We start from the raw sequence: 16,663 nt of genomic DNA, 5'->3' as shown, positions 1-16,663 counted from the left end.
TGAAAGTTTGACATCGGTATACTACTACATCAAATGATTGTCTCATGTCAACCATGCATTTATTATATAAACCCATTAACTTATTGTTTCAATGTGTAGGAATAAAAAAATAAACAATCTAAAAACTCTTTCTACGTTCATTTCATACAAGCAAAAGAAATTATCTACTACAAATCTATCAAATTTGAAATTGTTACAAATCTTTCTTTTAATAGACTATAAAAAAAATATGCAATTCAAATATTTATCAAATGTTGAGATAGTATTGTATGTATTTCAAAGTTGTATTATAATATTATATAGATAATAAATAATATACCTCGTCATCATATTAACTTATATGTACAAATGTTAGTTTTAAAATGCTTTAGAATTGTATTATTTATTAGTATACAATAATAATAACATAGTAAAATATTCAATTAATTTATCAATTGAACAAATAAAATAGCCACCTCCGTGATCCTAATATGGTGCCACGTCCCCGGTGGGCCTTACGAAGACAAAATCTATAAGAGGACAGCGAGGCTTCTTAAAGTTCCTCTACGCAGTATATTAGTTTTAAAAATTTTGCAACGCCGATCGGAGTTCCGACAAAAATAAATAAATACGAAAATGAGATTTATTACCATTTCCCTACCGTTTAATTGACTGTCATTCTTCATAATGATCCAGGGTTAATTGGAGGAAATTGAGGAAGAAAAGAGGAGTAAGCAAACCCACAGGAAGCAATGAGCTCAGATGGATTCTGCAAAATTTAGTACCCTGTCGAGGGTCCCTCTTAAAAATTACATGGACTAGTCAGTGAATCTGATCCGAATAATGTGCTGCGAGATCAGAGTACAAGAAGGAGTCTAATCTGTGAAGGCCATGGTGGTCTGTAAATGCAAAAAGGTGTATTACTCGCCCATTTTGAACTAGGGGTTCTTTTGCTATGCGTGTTTTAATTCTTCTTCATTGGTTTATTGTGTTCTTAGGCTTATTCATGTGTCTATTAGGGATAAATTATTAGATCTTGCCTTACTGATAGCCAATGATCAGATGCAATGTTACTTAATTTATCTGAATAGAAGATCTGTGTGAATTGAGGAGTGCCCATTATTTTTCCTTCTTAATTGTCGCGCCTGAATTCTTTCCTGTTTTCTGCCCTTCATTGCTGCAAATGAATTCGATTGAATTCGCATTTTGATCTGTACAACTGCTTTGTGTATTTATAGAAGTCGCGTATTTTGTGATTTAATTATTTATTCTCTTCCAGTATGTTTGGGTTGTTCTAGGAATATTCCAGAAATGTTTCAATTTTTTGTCAATATGCTGTCAGTCTCTTGATGGTTATCTGAGACTGTTTCTGAAAAATCGCACGAGCGTGCAATTTACTGACTATACCGGAAACCGGGGATTCGTTATGATAGGATTTGGTTTTGTTGGGGGTGGGTAGAATCCACATTTTACCTTTTGTGCTCAACTGCCCTGATTTAAAGTCTTATCTTCACTAAATTGGCATCACTCGCCGTGTCACTCTGACTGCAGTCATCACCGGTGGTTTAATGCCTGGGCAGTGCAAGATCAAAGCTTAGATCACCATTCAACTTAGAAGCCAAGTCCCAGTGTTTTCTATTCGCCGAAATTCTCCTGGGAACATGTTCAGCAAGGCTTCAAATGGGGCAATCATCCTGTCAAAGATCAATTGTCCTGCCTGCCACTAGACCATGGCCTGCAGGCAATCCAAATTCTCTTTTTATAATTTATTACTCCAAAATTTTTATTCTTAGGAACATTCTCGAAACATGTCCCTCAGGGAATGCATTGCACAACACTGAATCGTTTTGGTCGTTGATAGCGTCTCTGGGAGGCATATATTCTTCTGAGGTTGCCTAAAACTTGCAGTCGGTTTTATCACATGGCATTCAGATGGGGGAGACTTCAACTAGAAAGGAACCATGATGGGTGGTATAACTCTCTGCATTACTTCTTAGTGAACCTTAGCACTGTTACCATTCCATCAAATTGTTCACATGGCACTGTTATCGGCCTCATCTCTTTTATCACATGACATTTGTGTGGAGAAGATCTCAACTAGAAAGGAACCGGGATGTGTGGTAAGAAACTTTGTATCACTCACCAATAAACCATGGAATTATTACCATTGCATCAAATTATACTCTTGAAGTATTGGGAATGATCCACCGTCATACATATCATGTTACATGCCTGTGAAGCCAACTTACTCATCACATTGCAATTGGGTATTTGGATTCTTTAGAAGCTAAATCCTTTGCCACATTAACAAGCCACATTAGCATGGACATTGCTCAATATGGGGCCACAACTGCCAGGTTTTGAACACAGCGCATCATTGTAATAAGAACCCCATTTCATGGCTACATGTCAATTTGTTAGATTGCATCACATCAAATTATAACTATAACAGCCATTTTAAAAATATCTTGGGGCCTTGCTTGAGAACATTTAGCCAACAAACTTCTCTGGAAAGGGTTGTTGGATTGGTGTCCGACTATTTAGATTTCCAGGAAACTATGTTTTTCTTGGTTTTGGGAGTTACACTTTATATTTCAATACCTAAATATCTTTTGTCTGATCAGTAATTTACTAATTTGCAATTCGTTATGTTTTGAATCTTCTGCAGCTTCTTGTTCATAATAAGAATATCAGTAGTTTTCCAGAATGTAGACACTTTATCAGATAAAAACTTTGCTAAAGGCACAACAAAATATAAATTAGGCTGCTCAGGAAAATTTAAAGAAAGATGTTATTGACAAGAGCATTGAGAACCTCAGAGCACAACAACTTTTTTTTCTCAGCTTTTTCTTTTGAGGTTGATAGTCCTTCCTTTTGCAAACCTGTTCCAAGCAGGATATCCAACCTGATGGCTTGCTAGTCCCATTGGATTTTAATTGGGTAGCCCAGTTATAAACATTTGGTTTGTCAGTGCACATTCTGCAAATTAAAATCTTGTTTTGCATTATTCTTTTTTTCCTTCTACATGTTCATATTTTGTCCCTTAATGTTTTGATTTTTAATCCTACCTTCTTACTAAAAACTAGTATTGTTTTTTCTTATGCTGTAATCTCGTGGATTAAATTAATAAAATTTATTATTTTATGTATATTATGTATGCCCTGAAGATTAATATGTTGAAAGGATTTCTGATTTCAGGCAACTAAGCTTTATTGCTTTGTGCATAAAGCTCCAGTTTGTGGGGAATGCATCTGTTTTCCAGAACACCAATTATGCGTGGTAAGTGCCTAAATCTTCTTTATATTAAAATTTACTGAAATGACCACTTGCTGTTTTTCTTTCATCATATTACATCTAAGAATGCTTTGATCAATTCTCCTGTGACATTGATCTCAAAGGACATTTTTTTAAATTAATTAGCTGGGGATTCTACTGGGGCCTTCACTCTAGAAGAACATTTACAATATTATGATATTACAGTTGACAGTTGAAGCTCATACCAAAAACTGACTAAACACCTAAAAATAAAACCGCCCACCACCTCAACAAAAACTAACTACCATGGCGCAGAACCAGAAAGGAGCACCATCCTGCACCATAAAATTGGACATAACAAATACCAGCAAAAAAACCCTTAGAAAAACCTAGCAGAAACCGCAATGGCAGAGTATCTTCAGCCATGCCCCAACCTGTTAAATCTTCCACTGCCACTGAATTCTGAAGCTGACCCACAAAGGAGCTAGGTGCCGCCACATCCAAATATGGATATTTGAGGCTGTGGAAGAGTTCCTATTACCTCTGTGGTCTGACCAGCTTCCCTCTCTGAAGGTAGGAACTGTAGAGGCAATTGAAACCTCAAGGTGCCCTTAATTGTGTTATTTTACTACTTTCAGATTAATATAAACTCAGAAATCAGAATTTAGTTTGATTAGCTGAAAGATTTAGAGATTTCTAGATTTAGGCATGACATAGAAATGAACAAAGAAATAAGAACAACACATGGTTACCCCGGGAAAACTTCCTAGGAGGAAAAACCCAGCCAGAAAAGATTCTCAGATCTGATTATGGATTATATTCATATAACAGTTACAACACTTATCTTAGGTCCTTGAAGATGTCTGAAGTGTTTGCTCTTAGGGCTGATGGAATCAACCACAGGTCTGCACTTTCATGTATATCAGGTCTGCTCCTTCAACACACCAATCAGCACTCAGACTCAAGCCCTAGATCTGCACTCTTGATGTGTCTTAGATCTGCACTGATTCAGTAACCCTGGCACTTTAATTCTGGAACAGCTCAGCCTTCTTTATGACAGCAAGAACTTGATGTTTGCTTCTTTAATTGGCAGGGATGATTCGCATAAATTCCTTCACCAGCTTTTGCATTAATCAGATTGTATACTTCGCATCGTTAGGCATGTGTGAACTCAGATGTATACTTCGCATCCTTAGGCATGTGTGAACTTCGTATCATTAGCAGATATGTATTTCGCTTGAAGGACGTGTATTAATTGTATTTTGAATGAGGCAGACATGTCTTATATATTTGTGATGCAAAATCCTTTTTATGTCGGCCTAATATAAATTAAATTACTTTTAATTTAATTTGAATCTCTTTAATCCAAAATGCCTTGATAGATAGGGTCAGCCCTATTTAAGCAAGCACGTTATTATGCATGTAGCATGGGGTTTCATTATGTAGCGTGGAGTGAAGTGAGGTATAGGGCCCAGCCCTACATGTTGGAGAAAGGGGCTGGCCCCCTTGGGCGGATTCTAATGTTGCCCAAGGCAATTGGAATCCGCCATTCCCTAATTATAATCAACAAATTGTGTGTTACCATTTGACCACGACTTTCCCCAGCTCCTCGGATTAAGGTTTGAGGCTTGAAGCACCAGCATCTCCCTGTGAACCAGCAGCAATTCTCTATCATTGATGGATCTCTCTGCCGAGGATACTGCCCCATTATCAGAACTCCTACCTGAAGGCAAACCTACATTGTCACCATTCACAGGCACTTCTAGACCAACACTCAGCACCTCCATATCCCCACAGTGAAATGGCAGCAGAAGGCAAAAAAGCCACCCTCTCTGTAGTACATTTGACATTGCCTCAACCAATTGAGAGATGAAATCCTAACTAATGATAGATTTTGAGGGTGGGCATTTGCAACTCCTAGATCATTCTCATCAAGCACAACATCTACAAACAATGCGAACATCTCTTGACAGTTGAACATAGCACTTAGATGCTTGTCAAACACTCTGCCACACAGGTACGGGTTGTGGGCCTTACAAGACTTCCTATGATGTGTCATCTTGAACCAAGCAAGCAAGTTGCCGAAGTCAAAAGCACACACCTAGCTAACCAGAGTACATATGCAGGAATACAGTGAACCGACATATCACAAAAGACACGCATCATTCAACATGACGGAGGAATAATCTATTGTTCCCATGCATCATTCAACATGACGGAGGCACTAGAGACAATTCACATGAAGGAGAATTGAAACCTCTCCTATGCCACGAGAGGAAATGATGCCTATTTTATTGTCTGCACGCTGGTTTTTTGGAAGAGGACCATGTGTAATCAAAAAGAAAGTGAAAGGAAAACCTTTAAGGGGGCTTGAATATTAAATTGTTTTCATTCTCCATCCAAGACAAAGGAATTTTGCTGTAAACAGCCATAAGGGGTTCTTGGTCTGCCCCACAGTTAGACAGAAACTCTGCTGCCACATTAGAGGCTCAATGACAATGCAAAAACATAATTTCCTTGAATTGCAGGCTTAAAGATAATACCTTCTCCAACAATCTCTATAGCTACCAATTTGGACATGAACTTTTCCTCATCAGATTCATCACCACAAGGGAGTCACGCTCCACAAATAATTGCTACACACCTAAAGAGGATGCCAGTGCAGTTCCCAAACAACCCCTTCAGACGCTGCTTCAAACCCTTCAGACGCTGCTTCACTTTTGGTGTGATATCCCAGAAGAGAGAACCACCTTGGATTATATTAATATTATAGTAAAAATAATCATAATATATTATTATAGTATAATTATAATATAATAATGTATTAATATTATAATAGTATATTTATCTAATTATATATTGATACTAAAATAGTATCAATATATAACTAGATAAATATACTTTTATAATAATTTATAATTATAATACTATATTAATATTATAGTAAAAATAATTATAATATTTTATTATAGAATAATTATGATAGAATAATTTATTAATATTATAATAGTATATTTATCTAATTATTGATTAATACTATAATAATTACTATTAATCTATAATTAGATAAATATACTATTATACTATTAATACATTATTATATCATAACTATTATACTATAATATTATAACATTATAACATTATCACAATTATATAAAAAAATAATTTTGCCAAAGCTGCGTGATGTGCAAAGGTGCACAGTGCGGCATGGGCAAGGAAGCATCTGGAGATTAAGGTCGATGCAGTTTGGATGAGCATTTTTTTGGCCGTCTCTTGCTGGTCCAGTGAATGCTGATGCTCAAGTGACGGCCCCATTTTTCACACACCAAAGACACGAATCAGATCCTCCAATCGATATATAACTGTGTGTTCAAATCTGTAGACCCTCAAAACTCGTCTGGAAAATGGTCAAAGTTGTTGGTCAACGATTTTATATAGTATCACGATTTTTTTGGGGAAAAAATCGGCATTTCAAAATGTAAGAACCTCAAAAAGGCCCTCAACTCTGACAACTGAGGTTTAGTTGAACCTGTTGCGTTTTAAGTTTGTTCTTTGCAAATTTTTGAACAGCAAGTATAATTTTGACCATTACAAGCTCAAAAAGCAACTATGGGAAATTGCTAGAAATCAATTATAATTCGATAGTAAATTGACCAAACCCTTATTACATTTATTCAACGTTCATTTATCCTTAATACATAAACAAACAATGCTAAAGAGGAAGCTGATAAATACCAAGAAATTATGAAACCTCTTATTTCCTTCTTGCTGGCCATACGCTGTAATTTATTCCAGACTGCCCCGAACAGCTTGCATGATAGCTTGATGGGAAAGTCAAGGCTAGGCGCACCTTCTACCAATTTTTAATATTTTTTGTAATCCTCCAGCATGCAGATCGCAGCCTCCTGCAGGTGATTGGCGCAACTCCCAAGCAGCCGTACAATCCCCACAGCCACCTAAGAATATCCTCTTTGTGTACCTTTGTTTCCCTCTCACTACTGCAAATCAAAAACTGAAGACTGACGATGACTCTCTGATTAATTAGCACAAACTTGGTCCCTGAATGAAACCAACTGAATAAGCAAGATCAACTGATATTTCACAGCCTCTGATGCTGTTGTACAGGAATCCCACGTTTTCCTGCACCGATACCTCCGATCACTGCAGAAGAATCTTCTGCTGAAACCCTTGGCCCAAAAATCCTCTTAGAGCTCAAATCCAAAATATCAAAACTCAGCATAATGAAAAGAAGACCTAAAATCTTCTTTTATCTTCTCCAATTAGGGTTTGGCACGATTCCCAAGAAGGGTGCGATTTGGCATTAAAAGATGTTTTAACTTTTATTATTTATTTTTGACTATTGAAGTTTCAAAAATAAATCACTTTCAATTTAATATAAAAATTGGCCCCATTGATGAGAAATAGACCCTCACTTAAGTTATAACTTAAAGTGACTTTTAAAACATTAAAACACTAAAGTTCGCCAATTAATATTTAATTAAAATAGTTAAATATTAATATCTCTCTAAGTATTCATCAAAATTGCTTGCCGTCAGAACTGGAGACTGCCAAACCATAGTCTACCCTTGCCCAACCCACTGGCTATAAATAGCAGGATTGCTAAAAATAGAAAGTATCTCAAACGGAGTCCTGGAGACCTCAAATGGAAACCAGTCCTGGAGTGCTCACCCTGAAGATGACGAATCAAACTCCGGAGGACCCTCTAACCAACCTCATCAGCCTACGAGGGTCAGTGATAGGCTAATCTACTCAGCTGGCAAATGTCAACTAGAAGGGGACATCATAGTCCGCCCCTCTTGAAATTGCTTGTCCTCAAGCAATCTCAACTCCGGATGCTGTAAGATCTCCTCGCTTTCCCAAGTAGCATCCTCTACCGGCAAATCCTTCCATTTCACCAAGTACTCTGTGATAGTACGTCTCCTGAAATTCCTTTCCCTGAACTCAATGATAGCCTCAGGTACGAGTATCAACTTCCCCTCATCATCCAGGGGTGGTAAAACCGTGGAAGGAACAATACGGTGTCCCAACACCTTTTTGAGACGTGACACGTGAAACACATTGTGTACTTTGCTATTTGCCGATAAATCCAACTCATAAGCCACCTCACCTATACGCCTGGTTACTCTGAAAGGGCCATAATATCGTGGTTTGAGCTTCTCTGCTCCACTCCTCCTGAGAGTATATTGCTGATAAGGCTGCAACATCAAATACACCATGTCTCCTACCTCAAATGACCTCTCTGTCCTCTTCTGATCAGCATATTGCTTTTGCTGATTTTGTGCCTTGGCTATATTTTCCTTAAGAGTCTTCACAATGTCCTGGCTCTCCTGTATCATGTCTCCCGCACTAGGCACCCTACTGTCACTCAGCAATAAGTCAATGAAACTAGGAGGCTCATACCCGTACAGTGCTGTAAATGGTGTCATTTGAATGGACATGTGGTGAGTGGTATTGTAACAATACTCACAGAGGTAAATCCACTTCACCCACGCCTTTTGCTGCCCTGAAATATAGTTCCTGAGGTATCCCTCCACCCATTTGTTAACTATCTCAGTCTGGCCATCAGTCCGAGGGTGGTAATTGGTGCTCGGTGTAAGCTTGGTCCCACAGAGTCTGAAAAGCTCCTGCCAAAAGTGGCTCAAAAACAGAGTGTCCCTATCACTGACAATAGTCCGAGGCAAGCCATGTAATCTGAATACCTCTCTGAAGAACACCTCTGCTACCTGAATAGCTGAATAAGTGGTGGTGATCGGATAGAAGTGAGCATACTTCGTCAAACGATCCACAACCACAAATATACAATCATGTCCCTGTGCTCTCGGCAACCTTGTGATGAAATCCATAGACAAACATTCCCACTTCCTGTTAGGAATTGGAAGTGGCTGAAGTAAACCAACAGGGTATGTATGCTCCTGTTTATTCTGTTGACAAACAGGGCACTCTCTAACATACTGTAGAACATCCGCCTTGAGCCCTTTCCACGTGAAGCGCTCATGAATCTGTCTGTAGGTTTTGAAAAACCCGAGATGTCCTGCCATCAGTTCATCATGAAAGAACCGCATTACCCTACTCCCCAACTCTGATTCTGGGATCAAGTACACTCTCCCCTTGTAGATGATCAAGTCATTTACAACTATATACCTGCTGTCCACTACTGACCCCTCTATCACACCTGCAACCCAACTATCTTTGGCATACTTTGCCAATATAATATGTTGCCAATCCTTTGCTATCTGGACCATAGAATTCAGGTGGGGACGACGTGACAAGGCATCTGCAACTACATTCTGTGTGCCTTTGATATAGGAAATATCAAAGTTATAAGCTTGAAGTTTGCTGACCCATTTTTGTTGTCTGCCATTTAAGTCACGCTGCCCAAGGAAATGTTTCAAACTATTGTGGTCAGTCTTAATGCAGAACTTGCTGCCCACTAAGTATTGTCTAAACTTGGCCAGTGCATGCATTATGGCCAACATTTCCTTATCATAAATGCTGTAAATCCTCTCAGGTCCACGGAGTTTCCTACTCTCATAAGCAATAGGGTGCTTGTCCTGCATAAGCACCGCCCCAATGCCCTCACCAGAGGCATCACATTGTAACTCAAATGGCTTCGAGAAGTCAGGTGTAGCAAGTACTGGACATGAAGTCATGAGCTCCTTGAACCTCTCAAAACACTTATGGGCCTCAGGAGTCTATAAGAAGGCACCCTTCTTCATCAAGTCTGTCAAAGGTGCCGCATGGCGTGAATAACCGTTAACAAAACGGCGATAGAAACCACATAGGCCCAAGAACCCATGCAACTGAGTAAGGTTCACTGGAGTAGGCCAATCTACAATAGCACAGATCTTCTCGGGATCCATCCGCACTCCCTCTGCACTGATAATATGGCCCAAGTACAATAACTCAGTCATTCCAAGGTCACATTTGGATTCCTTGGCATACAAGGACTCCCTACTCAAAATGCTCAAAACTGTATCTAAGTGACTGAGGTGATCCTCCCAAGTACAACTATAAACCAGTATATCATCAAAGAACACCAATACTGTTTTCCTCAACTGATGTCTGAAGACTTTGTTCATTGTGGACTGGAAAGTAGCAAGAGCATTGGTTAGCCCAAATGGCATAACCACAGACTCAAAATGTCCATAATGATAACGAAAAGCAGTCTTCTCAATATCCTGCTCACGGACACTAATCTGGTGATAGCCTGATCTCAAATCAATCTTTGAAAAATAACAGGCCCCATGTAATTCATCTATGAGCTCATCAATACGCGGAATGGGATATTTGTTTTTGATCGTATGCTTATTAAGGACCCTGTAATCAATACACATCCGCAATGTGCCATCCTTCTTCTTCACCAAAACAACTGAAGAAGCAAAGGGGGACTTACTAGGCCGAATATGTTCCATAGCCAAAAGCTCCTGTATGGTTTTCTCTATTTCATCTTTCAGGCACTTCGGATGTCTATATGGAGTAATCATTACTGGCTTCGCACCCTCCTCTAGCTCAATGATGTGCTCAAAACCCCTATTTGGTGGCCTCCCTGAAAGCCTTGTTATGTTTGGTTCTCAGTATCTAAATGTCAGGATGATAATCGACTTTCTGAGCATCCTGCTGTATGGGCATGATCATACACTCTGCTGCCCACTCAGTTTGATCATGGCATACAAGCCTCTCCATCCGCTTGAGTGTAATCATCCTAAAGTTGCTGTCCTTAATCGCTTTCAACACATGTGTCTTTTCATCAACAGTGAAAGACATCTTCATCTCCTGCAAGTCAAGTGTAAACTTGCCTAGTTCATGCAACCACCTTATACCAAGGACCAAATCTGTATCGCCCATTTGAACCACATAGAAATCAGTTTTGAACTCATAATTGTTTACACGCAATGGGAGTTGTGTAATCATCCTATTACACTTTAAAGTGTAGCCATTTGCCACCCTCACACGGATGCCCTCAAACTCCTCCGTTTGGATTCCTCTCCTCTCCACTAACTTGGCATCAATAAAGTTATGTGTGGCTCCGATATCCAGCAGGGTAATAACTTTCTGACCAGCAAGTACTCCTCTCATTTTGAATGACCCTTCTTGTTGAATACTCGTGAGAAGTACCTCCTTAAGGTGTTCATCACCTTCTGCATCCATCTTGTCGAGTCTCGGAGGACACTGTGTGTCATTTTCAGCCTCTAAATCATCAGAACCAGCAGGCTGACCTTCATGATCAGATTCTGAATCTTCATAATATGCCCACATTACTCTGTTTGCCCTGCCCTTAGGCCTCAAAGGACAGTCATGGTTGGCATCATATGGATCTTTGCAATAAAAACATAGTTTCTTTTGCCTTAAATTGTTAAGTGTCTCACGATCTAAGGGGGGGGCTGCTGGCTTTGGTTTGTAATCATTTCTAAAGTCTGATTTTTCTTTTCCTTTGCTGAAATTCTTATTGTCTTTGAAAGATGTTGATCCTTTTGATCCAAATTTATTCTGGGTGGCTGTCACATCCATACTTCGTGCCTTTTTAATGGCAAGTAGAAGTGTTGGGGGATCAAATGCTTTGACCCAACCTTTCAAGGGCTCCATGAGTCCCTCTATAAACAAGACTACTAACCACTGATTTGACATGTCATTTACCATGCATGACAATTTCAAAAACTCTAAAACATACGCCTCCAAGTTCCCTATTTGTTTCAGCTGTGCTAACTCCCGGAAGTAAGACTCAGGATCTTTCTTATCAAAGCTCTCTACTAACAAATCAACAAACTCCTGGTAGGTGGTAATCTCATCATGTTGGAGAGTGATGAGTCCATTATGCCACCACTCATGTGCAGTACCGTCCAAGTGTAAGGTTTCAAACTTAATTGCATCCCTTTCAATCATGGGTCTCAGTGTGAAGTAGGTATCCAGTTTATGGATCCAGGACCTAGCTGTAACTGCACCGCTGCCATCATAATAAGGTAGAGTGAGCTTGCTTGTGGCAAACTCAAGATCTCTATGTTGGAAACAAGGCCTCCTCTCTTGCCTATTTCTCTCTACCTCCCGTTTTTGCCTCATGAACTGATCAAAATTCAGATTCTGCCTAACATCAGGTGGAAGAAGACTCCACTCATCATGTACTGTCATAACATTATCAACAAAGACAGGCTTTGCCTCAGCTCTAGCAACATCCTCAGGTTCTTCTACCAAGAAATTAGGCCTTGAAGGTTTGTCAACTGTGTGTGTAGCTGCCCTGTGAGGTCTAGGAATATTGGCTACACTCCTATTGTCCTTTGGGTCCTGATTGGGTCGGTTTGGAGGATTCATATGCTCCATCACGGTGGTGAGTGCCTGTAAAGCCTGAGCAACCTGTTGCTGCCCCGTAGCCATAGTCCTAAAAAATTCTCTTGTCTCCTCATCCTCAACTCTGTGGCCTCTGGGTGGATTGCCTGCATGCCTGTCACCCATAGTGTCTGACTGCCTGTCAATGCTTTGTTCTCCTTCAAGGAGGGCTCTTCTGCGTGTGTAATACCTGTGTGAACCCGCTTCTTGTGACTGCATGTAATTGCTAAACCCTTAGGATGGTAGGATTTAGCTCTGATATTGTTGTAAGAACCTCAAAAAGGCCCTCAACTCTGACAACTGAGGTTTAGTTGAACCTGTTGCGTTTTAAGTTTGTTCTTTGCAAATTTTTGAACAACAAGTATTATTTTGACCATTACAAGCTCAAAAAGCAACTATGGGAAATTGCTAGAAATCAATTATAATTCGATAGTAAACTAACCAAACCCTTATTACATTTATTCAACATTCATTTATCCTCAATAAATAAACAAACAATGCTAAAGAGGAAGCTGATAAATACCAAGAAATTCTGAAACCTCTTATTTCCTTCTTGCTGGCCATACACAATCCATTATGACAGCACGCTGTAATTTCTTCCAGACTGCCCTGAACAGCTTGTATGATAGCTCGATGGGAAAGTCAAGGCTAGGCACACTTATACCAATTTTTAATATTTTTTGTAACCCTCCAGCATGCAGATCGCAGCCTCCTGCAGGTGATTGGCGCAACTCCCAAGCAGCCGTACAATCCCCACATCCACCTAATAATATCCTCTTTGTGTACCTTTGTTTCCCTCTCACTGCTGCAAATCAAAACACTGAAGACTGACGATGATTCTTTGATTAATTAGCACAAACTTGGTCCCTGAATGAAACCAACTGGATAAGCAAGATCAACTGATATTTCACAGCCTCTGATGCCGTTGTACAAGAATCCCATGTTTTCTTGCACCGATACCTCCAATCATTGCAAAAGAATCTTTTGCTAAAACCCTTTGCCAAAAACTCCTCTCAGAGCTCAAATCCAAAATATCAAAACTCAGCATAATGAAAAGAAGACCTAAAATCTTCTTTTATCTTCTCCACTTAGGGTTTGGTGCGATTCCCAAGAAGGGTGCGATTTGGCATTAAAAGATGTTTTAATTTTTATTATTTATTTTTGACTATTGAAGTGTCAAAAATAAATCACTTTCAATTTAATATAAAAATTGGCCCCATCTGATGAGAAATAGACCCTCACTTAAGTTATAACTTAAAGTGACTTTTAAAACATTAAAACATTAAAGTTCGCCAATTAATATTTAATTAAAATAGTTAAATATTAATATCTCTCTAAGTATTCATCAGAATTGCCTACCGTCAAAACTGGAGACTGCCAAACCATACTCTGCCCTTGCCCAACCCACTGGCTATAAATAGTAGGACTTCTAAAAATAGAAAGTATCTCAAACAGAGTCCTAGAGACCTCAAACGAAAACTAGTCTTGGAGTGCTCACTTTGAAGATGACGAATCAAACTCCGGAGGACCCTCTAACCAAACTCATCAGCCTATGAGGGTCAGTGATAGGCTAATCTACTCAGCTGACAGATGTCAACTAGAAGGGGACATCACACAAAAGTTTCACGATTTTTCCAGATTATTCCAATCTTTTGCCGATTAATGCTACTATGGACTTTTAACAGGGGATCTCAAAGGATTTGTGTAGTGCCCCACCCATAAATTAAGGCATTCCATTGCAAACAATACAGGGAAAGTATCTATAGATGATATCATTATATGCAAGACAGATTTATGCTAGTCGACTTCCTTATATTGGCACCAAATGTAGGAGTATTCCATTTTTAAATGTGATAGCTATTTAGGATGAAGGACATACTGATCTTATCCATGCTGACTAGCCTTATCCACATCATTATCTAAACTAAATAATTACTCTTGGCCAACCATGCTTTGACAAGACATATATGGACGTCTTGACTGCCCTAGATAATATATTAAAGGAGGTGAAGTAGTTAAGGATAAGAGGTATGTGAAGGAAGAGCAAATTATTTAAAGATTAGGATAAAAAGTATAAAATCAATTGAATAAGGCTGACTCTTGTGCTGGCCGACCCCATGCTCAAACCTTAAACAAAGGCATATATAAGCATTGATGCGTAGGCTGATGTATGCACAACAATGAATATTCAATAGGTTAAAGCACATATACGTGCATTTTAAAGAGCAATTTCACTTAAGGCAACAGGATCATTAAGTTAACAACAACAATTTGTTAGCGAAGGAGCTGAAAAATAATTGAATGATATTGAATAATAGGATAAATTAATTACGAATATACAACGTATATAAAGGAATTACAAGATGGTGTTTTAAAAAAAATGAACCATTAAACTAAAGCTTCAACATGAAGCTAAAATGCTTAAAACGCTAAATAAGACTAAAAAGCTAAACACTAAAAAGCAAATCATGCGTTCTTATAAAAGAAGCAATAGTTGCACTTAAAAGACTAAATGAACAAAAAAAGCTAAATAAGTCGACAACTAAGATGGCGAACTGAAAGGCTAAATGACTAACTAAATGACCATTATTAGAACAACTAAAAAGGTAATTGACTAAAAGAAGTAATTATTCTAATACCCTCCCTTAATGGTCATTGTATCAACTAAGTACTAGACATAAGACACTGCAGGTCTTTTGATCACAAACTCAAGAACACTTTGTTGCTGCAGAGACCCTACCAGGATCTGCAAAGTGTTAATGACCAAGAATAGCTGATTCCGTCCGACTAATTATTGAGCCTGAAACTATGATTTTGAGGAAAAATCGGCAAACCCTCCAAAAGAGCAACAAACACGATTTTAGCAAAAAATTGCAAAATTTTTGTTTGCTCCAGCAAATCCAAAACAAATTGCAAGATACCATGGTTGTTGATGTTCGCCCCAGCAAATTCCAGGAGCGACCCAAAACAAATTGCAGCAAAGCACGATTTTTGTGGAAAAAATCGGCAAACCCTAAAATAAGAAACCTTGAAAAGAGAATTCACGATTTTTGAGGACAAAATTGACAAACCCATAAATCCGAGGTTACAAATCATCGTTTTTGTGGAAAAAATGGTAAAACCCTAGGATAACAAAATCTCATGCAAACTTTGTGAATTACAGATGATATAAACCCCATGAACAATTTTTGAGGAAAAAATTGTGAAAACCCAAAATAATTTTTTAGGGGAAAAATTATAAAACCCCTAAATAATTTTTGAAGAAATTATTAAAACCCTCCCATGATTTTTTATAGCAAAAAACCAGAAAACTTAGAAAAATATTTTTTTTGTAAGGGCAAAACAAATATAAAAACCCAAAACATATATATATATATATATAGAGAGAGAGAGAGAGAGAGAGAGAGAGAGAGAGAGAGAGAGATGCTGCAAAACCCACGAACCATAACTTGAAGGCGGTTTGCAAATGAAATCTTGTCACAAATAATAGTCGCATCATAGGAAGACCTAGACTAGACACGTGCAGAAACCAGGTCGCGACGTAGTATAAAAAATGCATGTTGTGGCCAAACATTACTGGTAGATCGGATGACATTGCAAGAAAACAACGACACGTAGGTTCAAACCCAAAAATCGTGCGGAAAAACAACATAAATCCGCCGCTGAAAATCATTGAAGAGCAGCCATGAAAAAAAATGCCACGGGAAAAAAAATGTCGCTGCTGAAAATGTGACTCATAAAGGCTGCATGAAGCAGTGAAAAGAGTGGCCAAAAAAAAATCGCAGCCTAGAAAATTACGGGCATCCATAAAAAACAGTCGCAGCTCAGAAGAAACAGCTTACAAGAAATCACGCTTCCTCCAAAAAGTACTAACTCTCGAACTTATAGAACAACCTGTGATGTTCACAAAAAAAATCGGCTGAAAAAAACATATAAAAAAAATCTTAAAATTTTTTCCTGGAAAAACATTCCAACAAGAAGCTCGAATTTTTTGTTTAAAAAATTCACCAAATTTTATGAAACTCCATCAACCTGCTCTGATACCATGAAAAATAATTGAATGATATTGAATAATTGGATAAATTAATTA

General features: G+C 38.4%; 1 protein-coding gene across 2 annotated transcripts in view; it reads left to right on the top strand.

The window, feature by feature from the left end:
- The first annotated feature begins 550 nt into the window (after nucleotides 1-550).
- The window catches only part of LOC131056460 (uncharacterized), a 76,778-nt gene continuing 60,665 nt past the window's right edge, over nucleotides 551-16,663 (top strand). The window contains exons 1-2 of one of the 2 annotated variants that reach the window (XM_057990791.2): nucleotides 551-894; nucleotides 3,178-3,258. In XM_057990791.2, coding sequence (XP_057846774.2) covers nucleotides 871-894; nucleotides 3,178-3,258 — 105 coding nt within the window. In that variant the 5' untranslated portion in view covers nucleotides 551-870. The remainder of the gene's footprint in view (nucleotides 895-3,177; nucleotides 3,259-16,663) is intronic. The other variant, XM_057990790.2, reaches the window with a different exon arrangement.

The sequence above is a fragment of the Cryptomeria japonica genome, chromosome 6 (genome assembly GCF_030272615.1).
Source record: "Cryptomeria japonica chromosome 6, Sugi_1.0, whole genome shotgun sequence".
Lineage (NCBI taxonomy): Eukaryota > Viridiplantae > Streptophyta > Pinopsida > Cupressales > Cupressaceae > Cryptomeria > Cryptomeria japonica.
This window is presented reverse-complemented; position numbering and strand designations above follow the sequence as displayed.